General features: G+C 36.5%; 1 protein-coding gene across 1 annotated transcript; it reads right to left on the bottom strand.

The window, feature by feature from the left end:
• Positions 1 to 90: 90 nt before the first annotated feature.
• Positions 91 to 13311, bottom strand: si:ch73-352p4.8 (cystine/glutamate transporter). The gene is made up of 13 exons (XM_049475115.1): positions 11952 to 13311; positions 11496 to 11777; positions 11056 to 11182; positions 10745 to 10860; positions 9293 to 9418; positions 8584 to 8683; positions 7060 to 7104; positions 6850 to 6973; positions 6651 to 6754; positions 5716 to 5812; positions 4850 to 4999; positions 3306 to 3483; positions 91 to 1672 (listed from the first exon to the last, which is right to left on the bottom strand). Exons 2-13 carry the CDS (start codon positions 11722 to 11724, stop codon positions 1608 to 1610), a joined length of 1461 nt encoding a protein of 486 aa, XP_049331072.1. The 5' UTR covers positions 11725 to 11777; positions 11952 to 13311; the 3' UTR covers positions 91 to 1607.
• Positions 13312 to 17391: the final 4080 nt, after the last annotated feature.

Here is a 17391-nt window from a genome sequence, read left to right as displayed (position 1 = left end):
TCTAGCTGGCTGAACATAAATGTACTTGTACAGCATATTTTTGTGCAGTGCACTATGTTTACATTTAAGCCAACATTCAGTACAGTGGAGTAATATTTATTTGGTTTTATTTGGACAAAATTATTATACATTAAAAACATATTTTTCCAGCCAAACCCTTTGGATAAAGTAAAGATCAATCTAAATCTTGTCACACCATTAAATTGTCTAAAAATGTCTATTCTCACTGGCCAGTAAAATGTAGCTCAAATACTTATTTCACAGTTTAAATGTAAAGTTCTAATTTAGCAACATGCTAGTCCTTAGTTTAGAAAAGAACTCTGTAAAAAGTTAGTATTAGTCACATAAGTACATCTTGTTTACTCTTAGGTCCTTTACTATTTGAAAAGTGTAATTATATTTTTATGATTTTTTTTTTTTTTTTTTAAGAAATTTGCCTCTGTGTATTCTGGTTTTGAAATTATGCAATCAAGATGTGATTGACCTTAATTAAATGGGTTTACGAAATACCTTCCATTAACAATTTAAACACTGTCCCTGTAGGTTAATGCCATAAAAAATAGTGTACATCTCCTTGTGTGGCCAAAAACCGCAGAACCACTGACCCATTCGTTCACATATTGCAGTTTGTCAAAGGACTGTTATTGATTAAGATTTTATATGGGTATATACACTGAACAAAAATATATATGCAACACTTTTGGATTTGCTCACATTTTTATTAACTGAAGATTTAAAGATGTAAGACTTTTCCTATGTCCATTTTTTTATTCACAATGTCTAAATCTGTGTTGATGAGCACTCCTCCTTTGCTGAGATAAACTATCCACCAGTCACAGGTTTGGCACATCAAGATGCTAATTAAACACAGTGATTATTACACAGGTGTACCTGCAGCTGGCCACAATAAAATGCCACTCTAAAATGTGCAGTTTTATCACAAAGCACAATGCCACAAATGTTGCAAGTTTTGAGGGAGCATGCAGTTGGCATACTGACTGCAGGAATGTCCACCAGAGCTGTTGCCCATGAATTGAATGTTCATTTCTCCACCATAAGCTGTTTGGCAGTAAGAATTAAGAATTTGGCAGTACATTTTACCGACCTTTCAGATTCTCACAATACTGTAAAACTGCACATTTTAGAGTGGTCTTTTATTGTGGCCAGCTACAGGTACACCTGTGTAATAATTACTGTGTCTAATCAGCATCTAGATGTGTCACACCTGTGATTGATGAATGGTTTATCTCAGTAAACACTAACACAGATTTAGACCCAATTGTGAACAAAATTTGAGAAAAGTCTTAGATCTTTTAGTTCAGAAAAAATGGGAGCAAAACCCAAACTGTTGCATTTATATATTTTTACATTGTATATTAGATTGTAAAATTACCATTGAATTTATGAATGTGTAAAAAAGACTGCATTTCCAAAAACCTCAAAGATCTATATTTCAATCACATTTTGTTTGCTTAATGTAAGGTCTATTAAGGTGGTATATAAAGGTAAAATCTCAGAAAATGTGTTACTGTCAAAATGCCTATGGAATGTAGTGTATTTAACATCAGAGTAGATGATGAGGTATGATGAAGAATTGTCTTGTTCTCTCAGTAGGTCTGAACCTCCTGTTGGGCCACCTCCAGTAGGATCTGAAGTTGTAGGCTGCAGTAGTCTAAATGACACAAAAAAGAAACAAGTGAGTTTGCTATTTTTTAAATTTCAGTTTGGATGGCTTTTCTACAGGTTGACAGACAAAAACAGTTTGCATTTGTTTATCAGCTAAGCTTGATAACTTCTGTCTTCAGTTAACAGCCTTGCTTCTTGCTCAGTTTTATTGTGCCTATGGTTTGACTGCTGAACTACAGATTAGGCTTATCCATTCTCTGTAGGCATCAGTGTCAGACTGGATCTAAGAGTGAATCCAATCCAATCCTGTAATATATCTATCTTGATAATACACATGTGTGCGTGATATTAGCTATGTAACCAGAGGGCAGCATTGGGTGGCTGCCAGAGCCAACAGCCTATACCTGGCAGGAGGACTATTTAAGAGCTCAGACAGCTCAGCTCTGGTTGCTGGATCTTTGTCTCCACAGGAGCTAAGACACACAGGCTGAAAGACTAGAGGGCTGAGTGTTCCCACACTCCCCCTCACCTTACTAGTTTAAAATCTCCTCTGACTTTCAAGTCCCTTCCTTGTTTCAAAGAAAAGCAAAAAAAAATATTCTACTTAGGAAAGACAAGACAGTAATGAATTCCTTGTTTGGTTCTGTTTCTTTCAAGACAGAGTTCATTTGATTTAGGGAAGTCATTTTGCATTTCATATTTCTTAGTTTTCCCCTGCCACCTGGGGGTAGCCAGGCTTCTTCTGGCGTCCTATGTTTTGTACCAACCTTTTAGAGTTTTACACAAGAAAGTGTTTTTGTTTATTGTCTCTGATTCTTGACTTTACCTATTCTGAGATCTAACTGCTCTGCCCTTGGGTTCAAATTACCACGGGTAGCTCACTTAGTTGAGCATGTTTGGTGAACCCATTCACCTGGGTTCGAACCACTCACGGGGTGATACCTTACAAGCTATTTGTTTCTTCCTAGTCAAGACTTTGAGCATGTTGGCCTACTGTGAGCATGTTGGCCTACTGTGAGCATGTTGGCCTACTTGTAGGTGTTCATCTTAAGTGTAGTGCTTCAGTTAATACAGCTTGTTTTAAAGCATTTTTTAGTAGTTGTTAACTTTATTTGCAGACACTGAAGATTTTAAAACAAATGTTTCATATCTAGACATTAGTATTAGTATCTGTATGAAGAATGTCTCATCTAGAGATGGAAGGATTGATTGGCTATGTATCTGTATCGACCGATTTTCAGCCCAAATATGTGATTGGTCATTTACACTATTTAGCCAAACCTAAGGGCTGATCAGATACACATCTATGATCCATATTTTGTGACTTGCTGAAGTGCTGTGTGAGGTCAGCACTCTGCAGTCCTTCATTCAGCTTAAAGGTGGCAATACAAACCTTACTTAGGGGCAGACATTCCATTAAAGCAAGTGTTAAAATCTGGTCCTGGCAGTTTTTTTCCATATCTGAGTCAGGATGTTTCCTTAAAATTGACGACAGAGCTCCAAAATAACAGCAATATTATGTGGACTTAATCCACAAAAATGAACATTTGTGTTATACAGACACTAAGAATAATTCAAGAGGTGTTATATATTAGATAGTGGACTGTAGAGTTTGAGCAGCATGACAATTATGCTTAGCTAAAATTAAGTGAGATGAAGTAGAGAAAAGCTTAACTTACTGAAGGCTTTTTTCCATCGGGCTGGTATATATGATCTTTTTATCGTCAGGTAATACACTGGTACTCCAGTTAGGGTTAGAGCACAGCTGCCCCCTGTGTTCCATGGGTCTGAATAGAGAGACATGCCCACGATGCAGAAACACACCACAGTAAAGATGATAACTACAGCCAAAGGAACCTGAAATCAAAGGAAAAGACACAGAGAGTCTTCAAATTTTAGTCAGATGAACTAAGTTAAGTTTGGCTCCTCATATAAACTTATATGTACAGTCATGTAAAAAAAAAGGGACACTCCATAAAACCAAAAGATTAATTCAGGTGGCTCTTATAGGTGGCGCTGTTAACTTGTGGTTTCTGAAGCTGGTAACTCTGATTAACTAATCCTCTGCAACAGAGGTCTTCTTTTTCTATGAGGGTGACCCTGATGAGGTCTTTGCGATGGTCTTTGCGACTGCATTTAATTAAGCAAACACATTAAGAGGGCAAGAAATTTAAGTAATTAACTCTGGTTAAGCCAGATGACTCATAAAACTGCAGCTAAGATGTGCAAAGCTGTTATCTAAGCAAGAGGTGTCTACTTTGAAGAATCTAAAATAGAAACATATTCTGGTTTGTTTACACTGTTTACTAAGCAATTCCATATGTTTTTCATAATGACTTCATTATTAATCTGCAATACAGAAAATAAAAAATGAAAAGACACTGAATTTATTGTGTATCTAAACTTTTGACTGGTACTTTATTCAAGCGTACATTTATTTGAGTTTTGAACAGTATTGAGAGATGAAGCTTATATAATTAAACGAATAATAATAATAGATAATAAACAGAAATGTATTTTTGTGAGGAAAAATAGGACCCCCGATACTTAAAATGTGTAAAATTAAAAGCAGGTGCAGCACTTTAGCTGCAAATGATTAGACTGTGGTTCGAGAGAACATTGAATGAGTTCCCTGAGCCCTTCAAAAAGAAGGTTATAGATGTAGATGAGTCTGGTGAGGGATTTAAAAAAAGTCATCTCATGACATACAAGTTGGATGGAGGATTGGTTGGATTGGAGGTGTGCAGAGAGCAACCCTTGCTTTAAAAATATCAACTCAGTACTAAAGTTTGGCAAAGACCACTTATAGACAGGTCTTTTGAACAATGTTCTTTGAACAGATCGGAAAGAACCCCATCCAAAATTAACTGTTCAACTTTGGACCGTGCAACATGACAATGACCCAAAACCATTTTAGTACATCTATAGGGAATAACTTAAATAAAAGAAATGGAGAGTTCTTGTATGCTCAAGTCAAATCCCAAATCCTAATGGGTTTAATAAATTCCTCAAACATCACACAGTTGATGAATTCTAAGCGAAAAAAACTTTCTTCATTATTAGAGTCTGGTAGATAGGTATTGGAAATGTTTCCATGGGTTGTCCTAATGGTTTTACCTGACTGTACTTGTACATATGTAGTTTGAGTGGTGTAGTCTAGTGGGTAACCTGAGTTCCTATTTTACCAAACAACTACAACAAAACATTGGAAACAGGTACACACCTTAAATGGTCTTGGATGCTCTGGGAATCGATAGCGGTGGACAAGAAGCCCCAATGTTGCTAAAGCAATAAAGAACCAGCGTGAGAATGAGGCAAAGTTGATCAGTTGAAAGATCTCTCCTCTTGATACCATGATAATCACCAGAGGATACTGTAAACAATTAAAACAAAGAGACTGTCATTTTTTTACAAAACACCAGGCACTGTAAATACTAAACATGCAGACACACACACACACACTCTCACACAACCTTCTTGCTTCTATATTTACTGTTATTTTGACCAGCTCCACAAGAAGCGCTTTGTCATTCTATGATGGTAGACTCTAGTCCATCTCTTTATACTTTGATGGAACGGGTGCCACAGGACCACAGAGCAGTTATTATTTGGGTGGAGGGTTGTTCTCAGCACTGCATTCACACTGACCTGAATGTTGTCATAATATTCTGCCTCGACTGTGCTGCTATAATCATGGAATGAGCTCCACAGGACCTCTGATGGTGTCCAAGGTATATGGGACCAAGACTTTAGCAGCAGATCATTTCAGTAGGTTGTGAGGTGAGGCTTCCAAGAATCACATCAATTAGCCTAGGTTTCCATTAGCCTGTATATTATAACAGGTTTATTATAATTTCCTGGACTACATTTGACCACTGCCTGCTTTTAGCACCTTAACTTTAAGAACTCACTGATCACATATTTCCTACCCTTGCCCCGCACCAGTGTTTTTACTTTACTTGTTAGTGGTCTTAATGTTATGGCTGACTGGTGTGTGTGTGTACACAGATTTATACAAATGTGCTAATCAAATTTTTATTCAACGTGAACAAAGGAAAAAAACTGAAAAAGCACTCCACTTTACATTACCAGTAACAGCACAGCTGGTAGAGGTGTATGTCTTCGTATGTGGATCATGGAAAAAAGAGCAGGCCAGTGTCCCTCTCTGGCCCCCACAAACAGCATCCTATAAAAACAAACACACACGGTATATACTGCATGGCGACATGCGAAAGTGTGATCAGAAGTTCCGTTTCTGTTAAAAAATGTAAATAAAAGAATAACCTGCTTTTCTAAAAGGGATAGTGTTCAAAATGACACATTTCTTCAGCATTTCTATTATTTTTTTTATTTCAAATAAAAAGCACCTGAAGCAAACGAAAAAGACGCCTGCATGTTTAGTATTGAGTAACTACTGTATATCCTGTAGTATTGTGATGTGATGAATGCACAAACAGAAATTAAAGACTTCACCAGTCCCTAAATAATCCCTAATAGAGCTGGTGGCTACAACCCTATTAGCCAGATTTCTTAGCATTTCACCATGTAGCCAAATGCTTTTGCAGTAATTTGCACAATATATACCATAGCAACAACCTAAAAACCACTTAGCAATGCCATGACAACCACATAGCCCATCAATTTACCCTCATGTATATTCTTTTTATGAAATTTCATTACTCACTGAATGTGAGTTTTTTGGTTTGTTTATGTGTTCCTTTAAAAAAGCTTTTTCTTTGTATATCCTCATGCTTCCCAGTGAAGCTGCCCCGAACTTCTGCTCAAATCCTCACCCCAGAGTTCACCCCACCCACCCCCAACAAAATGTGCACATTCTGCACACTGCATTATGCACTCACACCCTCTCAGCCATATGCTTATCTCTTACACAGCACATCTTCTTGTTTCATCTCATGAACCGTCATTAAAGCATTTCACTTCTAGTTATACAATATAGTTATACAATATATGACTATATTTTTCATTAGATCTAATTTCTGTCCTTTGTAACAGTGGATTCATACCTAGGAGCTCCAAAGAAGCCTCCATTCAGGGCTCCAAGGCAGGACAGAGAAACCAGTATGGGCACCCCTGAAGCCACACCCTGCAAGGCTCGACTGGCAAAGGTCTGTGTAGAGTTAATCAGGCATTACAGAGAACTTATATTTGCAAAATCACTGCACTGAGTGAATTTTTAAATATAGAAATCAATTTAATACTAACCACAGCCACAGCATCAGACATCAGCAGCTCATCACCGGTCATCACAGTGTAGTATGCCACATTAACCAGCACATAACACACAGTAATGGTGGTCATGGAAAAAATGATGGCCAGTGGGATGTTTCTGATTTTGCAACAACACAGGGATTTTATTGGATAAAACTGTTAATATATTATTGTGATAATGATTTTCTTTCACATTTTACATACCTGTTTGGATTGATCACTTCCTCTGTTACAAAGTTTAAGTAAAACCTGTCAACAAAGAAAATAAGTATCAAACTTTGGTCAATAAATGGACAGTAACACATATTTGTTGTTGGTTAGGCTCTGTGCTGTAGTATAGTGTGCCTGGTAAATCACATTTACAATTAGATATATAAAGATAAAAGGTCAGTAAGCATATATATTTTTTATTTAAATGGAGTGAACTGCATAAACTATAAACCTGCACAAGTTAGCAGAACTCAAAATAGTTAAGATAATTGATTTCCTTACCACTGAATAACCCTATAATGCTCTCAAACCTGATTTATTGCATAATGTACAACCCAAATGAAATTTTATTAGAAGATAACCAATTAGAAAAACAGATTCTTAACAAGATTTGCCTTCTGTACTAAATGAAAAGTGGGCATAAATTGTTTATCACACATTATTTATTATAATACTGAATTACAAAGGGGGTCAGTAAGACAGTATTTCATATTTTAAACACTATAAAATGATGATTTTAAACAAAACTAATAGATTGCTGAAACAAAATTTAATAAAGGACTGTCCATCGTGTTATTAAAAAATGGAAGGACTGTTGGGAAACATCATCTTCCAGGAAGAAATGTGGTGGGAAAAAAACTTAAATGACCATTATCTGCGATCACTTAAATGTTTGGTGAAATCTAATCATAGAAAAACAATACTAGAAAATAATAAATAGTGAAAATAGGAGCATTTCCTTATGAACAATGTAAAGGGACTGGGACTAGACAGTTAAAAGCCTTAAAAAAACACTTATCAGTAAGGCTAACTTTAATTTGCTAGGGAGTAAACACTACACTCTGGAGCAATTGAAGAGGGTCATGTGGTCTGAGGAGTCCAGATATTCCGTGTTCTAGAATGATTGATGGAAGCACCAGGGTAAGAAGAGAGGTTGCAAAATAAAACACCTATCATGCCTCCTGCATATCATACAAGCATCACAAGACATAGGGGCAGCTGGAACAATTGACTCAATTGACTACATTTGACTACGATCTATGTTCCAGGTGGAGCTACAGGTCCTGATGTAACGAAACATTGAGATCAGATCAGATCGTTACCAGATGAAACTCAGCATTAAGATACATACTTTCATGTAAAAACACTGTTTAACAGATAAAAGACACTATAAACAATGTAGTCATAGTTATGCCAAAGAATACAGAAAATAACATACCATTATGACTTTACAAGGTTAACCACAAAATGCATTGCTAAAATTACACAAAAACAGGTTTTATAGCAAATTGTTATGATGTTATGAACTAAATTTAACCTGAAACATCAGTTTTGTTATAGAAGGAGTAAAATAGATTTTCTGATCATCCAAATAATTACCCTTAATTTAAAGCTGTCATTTGACTTTTTATTTTTTAATTCCATGTGCTGCAGTGAAATAGACAAATAAACAAAAAATGTATTACACTCATATTTTAAATATAAATTTAATATTGTAGGAAATTCAAAGTTCAATACCATCCACCATAGGCATAAAGTCCTGAGTAGAAGGCGAGAGGAAGCTTGGTCAATGTGAAAGATTCAGTGTCAAAAGCATTCCGAAAGTTTTCCGTTTGTCCTGCATGAAAGAAAGACTGTAAGTTCAAAAGTATCAAGACACCACTTTTAATGAGCTGGTTTAGGTACTATTGTAAAAAGTGCACTATTGCATGAGCAATGTACTCATGTACTAAGACTTGTGTGAAATTCCTACTAAAATGTTGCATACGCTCAGAGCGAAATACTTCTGTATGCACAAAACAATCTAGATGTATCAAACTGTACATAAGCAGTTTCCCACGCTTACTCTTAGTCCATCACAGTCTATTTCAAATTGAGCACACATGCACGAGCACCCCATAATTGACTTAATGTGTTCCCCATGACATTGTCTGAATTTCCTTCTTCAACTGTCTTGTTGCAGGTCATATAAATGATTTATGTTTGACTATCATACACGCTGGAATAGATCCCTTTAAATCCATCCAAAATGAAACAGTTTCAAAACATCAATGTGTGACACTTGCTGATCTAAACATTTTTTTGCTCACAAATGCCAGTGTATAGTGTGTGCATCTGTATATAGTATTGCTTTAGCCTAGTATTCTCTCTTAAAGTAATAAAAAGTTCCACCAACAGAGGTGAAACTTTTTACTATAGCACAACTTCTGCTTTCCACATTTCCTACCTTTAGCTAGGGCCATGATGCCCGGCACAATGATTAGAGCCAGAGCAAAGAGCTTGATAAAGGTCAGAGTGACCTGAGTACGTGAAGCCAACGATACACTCCAGCAGTTCACTGCTACAACGAATGCTAAAATATAAAAAACACAATTATTTTTTTAACACACACAATTTTCAAACATGCCAAGAATTCATCATTGTGACAACACTGAATGTACATAAATTATTATATTACTATATACTATCATTTGTAAGAGAAAACAAAACACTAACCATAAACCATTCGAGGATAATATCTGCAATGTCAACCTTCTATTTAAATCATTAAACAAATCAATAGAATGTTAGTTGTGACATGTTAAAAATATTTGGACACAGAACAAATGTAAAATTAATAACACCCTCAATTAGCTGATTTTCCAGCTAGCATTTTGTTTTACATATATTTTTACTCATTTACATTACACTAAAAGCAGAATAAATTAAATCTATATTCTGATTGTTTTAATGATGATCCTAATCATGGTAGCCTAAATCATCTAGTGTTTATTTACATAATGAAAATACAACAGATTTCACAGATTTTCTGCTGAAGTAACGCATGCTAAACGTTTGAATGATAACCCATCTATTGTTGTGTTAGAAGCTTCAAAAGCTTGCATTGCTAATAACAAAAAAACAGAAAGAAAAAGAGAAAGAAAAGTAGGAAATGTTTTAACATAAAATTAATCAGATAAAGAAAGAAGTAAAAGCAGAATGAAAAAGAAAAATGTCATGTTAGTTTTGTCTTGTATGTGGTGGATTTGTTCTTTTCCTGGTATAGTTATAGTTATAGTATAAGTTATGAAGATAATCTGTTGAACACAGTGAGAAATTCTTTATTAAGAGAATTTGCTTCTGGGAGCTACTGCCTTCTTTTCTTATAATTTACATTATTATAATAGACAATTTTATGATGTATTTGGTTTTGTTTGGTTTTAAAGTTGAAAGATATTCAGAAACATTCAGAAGTTGTTAAATAACTTTCGAAAATGTACTGCTACATGTGATAAATTGTAGTTGTTTCACAATGTCAGCACTGTAGTTGTGAGTGTGTGTCTTTTGTGAAAAGACACACACTCCAAAAAAAAAAGAAGATTATTCATCTTCCAAACATTCATGAATTGATGAATTAACAATATCTTCTTTTCCACTGTGTCCTGCTCCTTTCTGCTTTACACTCTGGTGTCACTACTTGTTCTACAACATCACTTTCTAAAGCTTTAAGTTTCCATCAATATTTATAAGCTAATTAATACTTAGTATAGGTTTGGCATTATGATTATCTAAAATTACACCAACATGTGTGTCCAGTTACAAAAACCTAACAGTGAAATTTTATCCATGTTGCGCAGCCTTAGTATTTAATTTAGTTTATAATGACACATCACAGTATTTGTTACTGAATATTACTCACTAACTCCCAGGATGCTGACCAGTTTGACCAGTGCTGGAGGGGCGATACATGGCATGTACAGGGGCTCTACAACGTAGCGCCCAAATGCCAGTGACACATATGAGGCCACTGCCGGCCTATAAATAATAGAAACAACCACATCACTCAGTTACTGCTTTGTACCAAAAACATACAATGAATCAAAAAAAGCTGTGAAGTTAGAAAGCTGTTCACAGTTAGGTATTATGCAAAATCAGTATAACACAAGCCCTGTACTGTTCTTGAATGTAAAAGGATTCCAAGTACACACGTGCACACAAACACCAACTGACCTGATAAAAATAAATTCAGTCCACAGTCTCAGGAAAGCAGGAAGTGGCCCCAGGGTCTCGAGTAAGTATGTGTAATGACCACCAGACTTTTTAAAGCTGGTACCCAACTCAGCATAGCACAAGGCACCTTACCAGAGCAAAACACACACACACACACAGCACCCACAGATTACCCACATACACAGTTCTTTACAAAAATACTATTCAGCCATAGAACAATTGCTGTAAGCTATTTATTTTACCTATAGGACATGCATTATATATATTTGAAAACATTTGCATATTTATAAATGAAAATGTGCTACACTTTATAAAGTTACTGATTTGTAAGTTTAAATAACTCATCTAGAAGAACAGTTTTTTTTTGTTGATGGTTCTCTGCAATACATTTACATAAGCCCGTGTACATTGCCTAAAACTTTCATATAAATCATATTTACCAAAGGTGGAGAGGACTCCACTGAGTGCCCACACCAGCAGGGAGAGCCCCACACTGCCCGAGTTCATCAGCACACCCTTGGGAGCGATGAAGATGCCGCTGCCCACAACTGTGCCTATGATGAAGGAGACAGCAGGCAGTAGACTGATGCTCCGCCTGAGGTGAACTCCATTCTCTTTACCTTCCTCCTTCTTTCTGTCTGCTGTCGTCTCTTGTTCAGTTTGAGCCATGGTTCAGGTTTTACGTCTGATCTTCAGAGACTGCAGAAACTCTCACTCATGGTCTAGAGAAACCAACAGAGGTTCATTTGTTTGTGTAAAAATGAAGCATAGCCCACCTGTTTTTACAGCACAGTATCGCCACAGATGTGCCGTACTGCATTACAGTATCAATGCATTAGGTTAGATTAATAAGGTTAGGTTAATAAATTAGGTAAGTAGGAAAGTTGACTACTTACCACTGAAGACTGTAGTCTCTCTCATGGTTGTATTGAATGTGTCCTGAATACGGTGTTTTTCTCCTGTCTGGCTCAGTTGGCTGAGCACAGTTACTGTGGTAACTCAGGCCCCCAGCTCAGAGTTCAGGAGAGGAACAAAGCCAGCAGTCTTTCCCAACTTCATCAACATGAGCAATTAAAGCAGTTTAGTGAGGCAAATGCCACACAGCACTGCTTAGTGTATGTGTGTGTGCATGTGTGAGTAGACTCTGCTTAACTGTGTGCACAGCTTGACACAGGAATCCAGCCTCTAAAATGGTAACTTTAACCCTTGCTGTGCTGAAACAGCTGCAAAACTGTTGTTCTTTCTCGGCAACAGAAAGGCACTCTGTCCCACACTGCACATCTCAAGAGGGATTGCAAAGGAATTTGGGAAAAAGAATAAAAGAATAAAGAAAAAAGTATTAATTGTTCATTGACAGATGTTTTTTTCTTAAGTTGTGCACTCAAGCTATAAGGCCAAAATTAGCTCATAATTGGCTGATAAATATTTTTTAACAGCTTCACTAAATAATGGCACACTTTTCTTCATCTGTGTTCAATCATTTCAAAATATATGCTGCTTCAGTCACTTCTTCTGTAAAAATGTACAAATGTTTGTTGCACATCTTGCACATGTACAGTTTTGTTTTATAGATGTAACTATTTTTAAATCATATACTACAAATCTGTTCAAGTTTATTTAACATTTTTTGCCTGAAGAAAATGTGTGATGAATTATTTGTGCAATTTGCACTATATAAAAATACTGACAGCGGATATATGGCATGTGGACAGAAAACCCCTACTGACCTCCAACTGAGTACTGTACATATAATTGATGGCTGACTTATGAACAGCATGGTATGACACATATCTTATGTTGAAAATAAATCTGTAGCAGCAGATGATTAAACAACAGAAGACTGCTCTCTGTCTGTCTTTCACTCTCTGCCTGCTTTCATCTGTGCAGACATTTTGTACCCCCCTCCCCCACCAAACCTCAGCATGATCCCCGGGACGGGAGCCATGGCCCCCAGTATGAGAACCGCTGGAGCAGACAATATAATAGTAAAATTCTGAAAACTGGAAAAGTTAAGCGAACAGATCACTTCAAAACTATGTGAAATATTGTGAGTTAACATAAAAAGTGCCATAAAACACAAAAACTGTAGTGACAACATTAAAGTCAGCTATATGTACTGAGAAAATAAGGCACTTAATGAAAATCGATGTCTTTGTTAATACATTTAAATAAGTGGACATTTTATCTTTTTAGTAATAATACTGGGAGCTTGAAGTAATATAGCCAAAACATAACTGAAGAAATATCAGTAATATTTTACTATTAGGGTACATTAATTAACAATATGTACCATAGAATGTCTAAACTAATTATTAATTAAAACTAATTAAGACATAATAATAATAATTACATTTTAAAATAATATCTCAATTTACTGTTACTTGAGCATTAAAATTTCATAAAGTTTAATAAGGTCTTAACTAGTGTAAATTAATGATTAGTTGAGTCATTACTTAACAATTTAACAATGTTTTTTACTACTGTACTGCACTGTACGCATATACTTTTAATTGATGCACCCTTATTGTAAAGTGTTAAAATTATATGTAAAAGGAAACTAAGCCCACAAGATATGAAACCCCCACATTCATTACTACTTAAATTGTAAGATTAGAATCAGGTGTAGAACATCAGCTTTAAAAAGAAGCACAGAAAGTTCTGACCTAGCTGTTACTGAAAGATTAGATCTGCAGTATGGTGGTGCACAGCAAAACAGCCATCTGAATGACAAAGGATTTTTAACAGTCCCAGGTAGGTATACACTAATTATTTAACAGGAGATGTTTCCAATATCACTGAGAATGGAACTAAGTTAATTCTCATCTGAATCAGTGACTCTTTAAACTGCCCGCCTTGTTTTAGTAGGGTTTAATGAACTACTTTACATTGCTGAAAAATTTTGTTCCCAGTATTTGAGAATGAGCTTTATACATAGAAATAAATTTTTTACTTTTTTTTTGTATTGTTTAAGTAAATTCTACTGATATCATCTGAAATAAAACCTTAACTGCTAGAAGTATTATCAATGAACTTAACATTTAAAGAAAAAAAATGTTTCAGCTATTTAGTTTCAGGCTGTATCAGGAAACATTACTGTAATTGTGTAAATATGGCTTATTTGTATTTGGTAATTGTTACCAAACATATATAATAATTCTCTGTACTTATGTACTTATGCTGATTACAAATCACACATTCAAAATACAAATAAAATTGTTGATCATTAGACACCAGTTAATCACTTACATTCACATAAATGAATAACAAATATGGCAATATTTTAGATTTAAGATAATTACCAATGCCTTGCAAGTGCTTGGTCAAATCCATTTCACCCACTCATTTCCATTCTTCCTAATATTTGTCTCCACTATACATACTATACATCAAATTAATATACATTTTGGAAAGATTTGCTGAACGTTATCCTAAGTTCCTGACCACGTCCAGACGTATTTTGAGAAATCAGATCTGAAAGTAGTATGTTCTGGGCAATGTAATTTTATGTAAAACAGTGGATGATTTCATAGGCAGCTTTCTCGTAGGTTCATAGGCAGCTTGCTAGTAGGTTCATAGGCAGCTTGCTCGTGGTTGATAGGCAGCTTGCTCGTAGGTTCATAGGCAGCTTGCTAGTAGGTTCATTGGCAGCTTGCTCGTGGTTGATAGGCAGCTTGCTCGTAGGTTCATAGGCAGCTTGCTCATAGGTTCATAGGCAGCTTGCTCGTAGGTTCATAGGCAGCTTGCTAGTAGGTTCATAGGCAGCTTGCTAGTAGGTTCATAGGCAGCTTTCCTGTAGGTTCATAGGTAGCTTGCTCGTAGGTTCATAGGCAGCTTTCCTGTAGGTTCATAGGTAGCTTGCTCGTAGGTTCATATGTAGCTTGCTAGTAGGTTCATAGGCAGCTTTCCTGTAGGTTCATAGGTAGCTTGCTCGTAGGTTCATATGTAGCTTGCTAGTAGGTTCATAGGCAGCTTTCCTGTAGGTTCATAGGTAGCTTGCTCGTAGGTTCATAGGCAGCTTTCCTGTAGGTTCATAGGTAGCTTGCTCGTAGGTTCATAAGTAGCTTGCTAGTAGGTTCATAGGCAGCTTGCTAGTAGGTTCATAGGTAGCTTGCTCATAGGTTCATAGGCAGCTTGCTAGTAGGTTCATAGGCAGCTTGCTAGTAGGTTCATAGGTAGCTTGCTCGTGGGTTAATTGGCAGCTTGCTCGTAGGTTCATAGGCAGCTTGCTAGTAGGTTCATAGGCAGCTTGCTAGTAGGTTCATAGGCAGCTTGCTAGTAGCTTCAAAGGTAGCTTGCTCGTAGGTTCATAGGCAGCTTGCTAGTAGGTTCATAGGCAGCTTGCTAATAGGTTCATAGGTAGCTTGCTTGTGGGTTCATAGGCAGCTTGCTTGTAGGTTCATAGGTAGCTTGCTTGTGGGTTCATAGGCAGCTTTCTAGTAGGTTCATAGGTAGCTTGTTCGTAGGTTTATAGGTATCTTGCTCATAGGTTCATAGGCAGCTTTCTCGTAGGTTCATAGGTATCTTGCTCGTAGGTTCATAGGTATCTTGCTCATAGGTTCATAGGCAGCTTTCTCGTAGGTTCATAGGTATCTTGCTCGTAGGTTCATAGGTAGCTTTCTCGTAGGTTCATAGGTATCTTGCTCGTAGGTTCATAGGTATCTTGCTCATAGGTTCATTGGCAGCTTTCTCGTAGGTTCATAGGTAGCTTGCTTGTAGGTTCATAGGTAGCTTGCTGGATTAGTTTTGTTAACCGAGCATGCGATAAAGCTAGTTAAAGCGGGGCGGGGTAGTTGGGTAAAAATTAATTATTAAAAAAACATGGCCAATCAGTGGGCCCTTATCATTGCATGGGCCCCAAGGCTGCAGCCTAGGCGAGCCTGTGCGTTAGTCCACCTCTGAGTACAATGCCATTACACGTATCAAGGTTCTTCTCTTCTGAATAATACCATAATACCAAATAAGACCAATAGCAGTATTCAGGGCAGGCTTTAGCAGAACTGCCACTTCCAGGAAACATGTAATTGGCTTTACATTCACCAGATCCTCTCCTTTAGGATGTGTTAAAGTGACATCACTACAGTTGTTCCTCAAATATTATAAATAAAAAAAGTTTGTGTTATATATACACTGACCTTTGTACTTTGAGTAAAACAGGTTTCCCATTGGTTCCTGGTACTACCTATCTGCATACTGTAGGCAACCTCATTTACCATAAGTTCACAATTGTTCCTCCCAGGCTGCCTTCCTTCACAAATGTTTTATTTAATGCCATGTGTGATTTTGCCTCAGTGCTGAAGGCAGTGAAAACAAGCTTCCATTTTCTTTTCTGTTAAGTGTGAATACATTCTGGCTGTGACATGCAGTGCAGGAATGCTATGCAGGAATAACGTAGGCATGTAGCAATTTTTCCCAGTATTATAAGCAAAAATAAAAGTTATTTTAAATGTTCAATGTATTATGTATGCTCAAATTAAATTTGCTTCATAAAGTTAATTAAAATGTGTAGTTGGAATTTAATTTACTTACAAACAAAGCTGCAGAATTAATATTTAATTTTCATATTGGCAGTATGTAATTTAGTTGAGTTGGTCCAACAAAGTAGGGCTTGTACATTTAATTTAACATCATTGTAGTAGGTAGGATTACTTAAAAACACATGCAAAGTGTCCCATCAAGTAGATTTAGCATCACTTTTAGAATGTTTTTGTTCAGGAACAAAATATGTAGTAGTTGTAAGAAAAGTAAATATATTTTAATAAAAACAGGAAATGTTGTGCGTGTTGGTGCTAACAAAATAACACATAACCAATTTAAAATACAGCAATAAGTTTTTGTTTTATTAATACACCCCCAGCTTGGAAAATATGAGCGTGTGGGTGCGTTCACGTGCGATAATTCAACAGCTCTAGTACACGTGTTAACTGCACTTCAGTTTTATAGTTTACTAAAAGAGATCGTTGTTTTCACTGATTTGGGCTGAGCAGATGTTTCTACACAGCTGTGATTAAACGTGTTATCACACTGTGAACAATACAGACCGCGATATGAACAGAACGGAGCAGAGAACCAGCACGGAGGAAGAGACCCTTGCCTTGGTGGACGGCTGAGTGCACTTTGGCTGTCGAGAATCGCAATAAAGCTTTGTGTGTTGTGAGGAGGACACTTGCACCTGGAGATTTAATTGCTTATAAACAAATTCAAGCTGTAGTGAGAAGAACTGTGAAAACAGCAAAGAGACAGTACTGGAGAACATACTGTGATACTATAGGGACAGATGTTATGCTTAGCGAAGTATGGGGGATGATCAAGCACATGAGGGGTGTTAGAAAGGGAAAT

This window comes from Astyanax mexicanus, chromosome 2, assembly GCF_023375975.1.
Source record: "Astyanax mexicanus isolate ESR-SI-001 chromosome 2, AstMex3_surface, whole genome shotgun sequence".
Lineage (NCBI taxonomy): Eukaryota > Metazoa > Chordata > Actinopteri > Characiformes > Acestrorhamphidae > Astyanax > Astyanax mexicanus.
The sequence above is the reverse complement of the archived record's forward strand: the minus strand, read 5'-3'. Positions and strand labels throughout refer to the sequence as shown.

Bases quoted from the DNA above. Each gene is read 5' to 3' on its own strand.
- si:ch73-352p4.8 (XM_049475115.1), bottom strand. From the start codon at position 11,724: ATGGCTCAAACTGAACAAGAGACGACAGCAGACAGAAAGAAGGAGGAA. The intron at 10,861-11,055 runs GTCAGTTGGTGT...TATTATTTATAG, and splicing joins ACTGAATTTATTTTTATCAG to GCCGGCAGTGGCCTCATATG. The intron at 6,755-6,849 runs GTTAGTATTAAA...AACTCTACACAG, and splicing joins TGTCTGATGCTGTGGCTGTG to ACCTTTGCCAGTCGAGCCTT.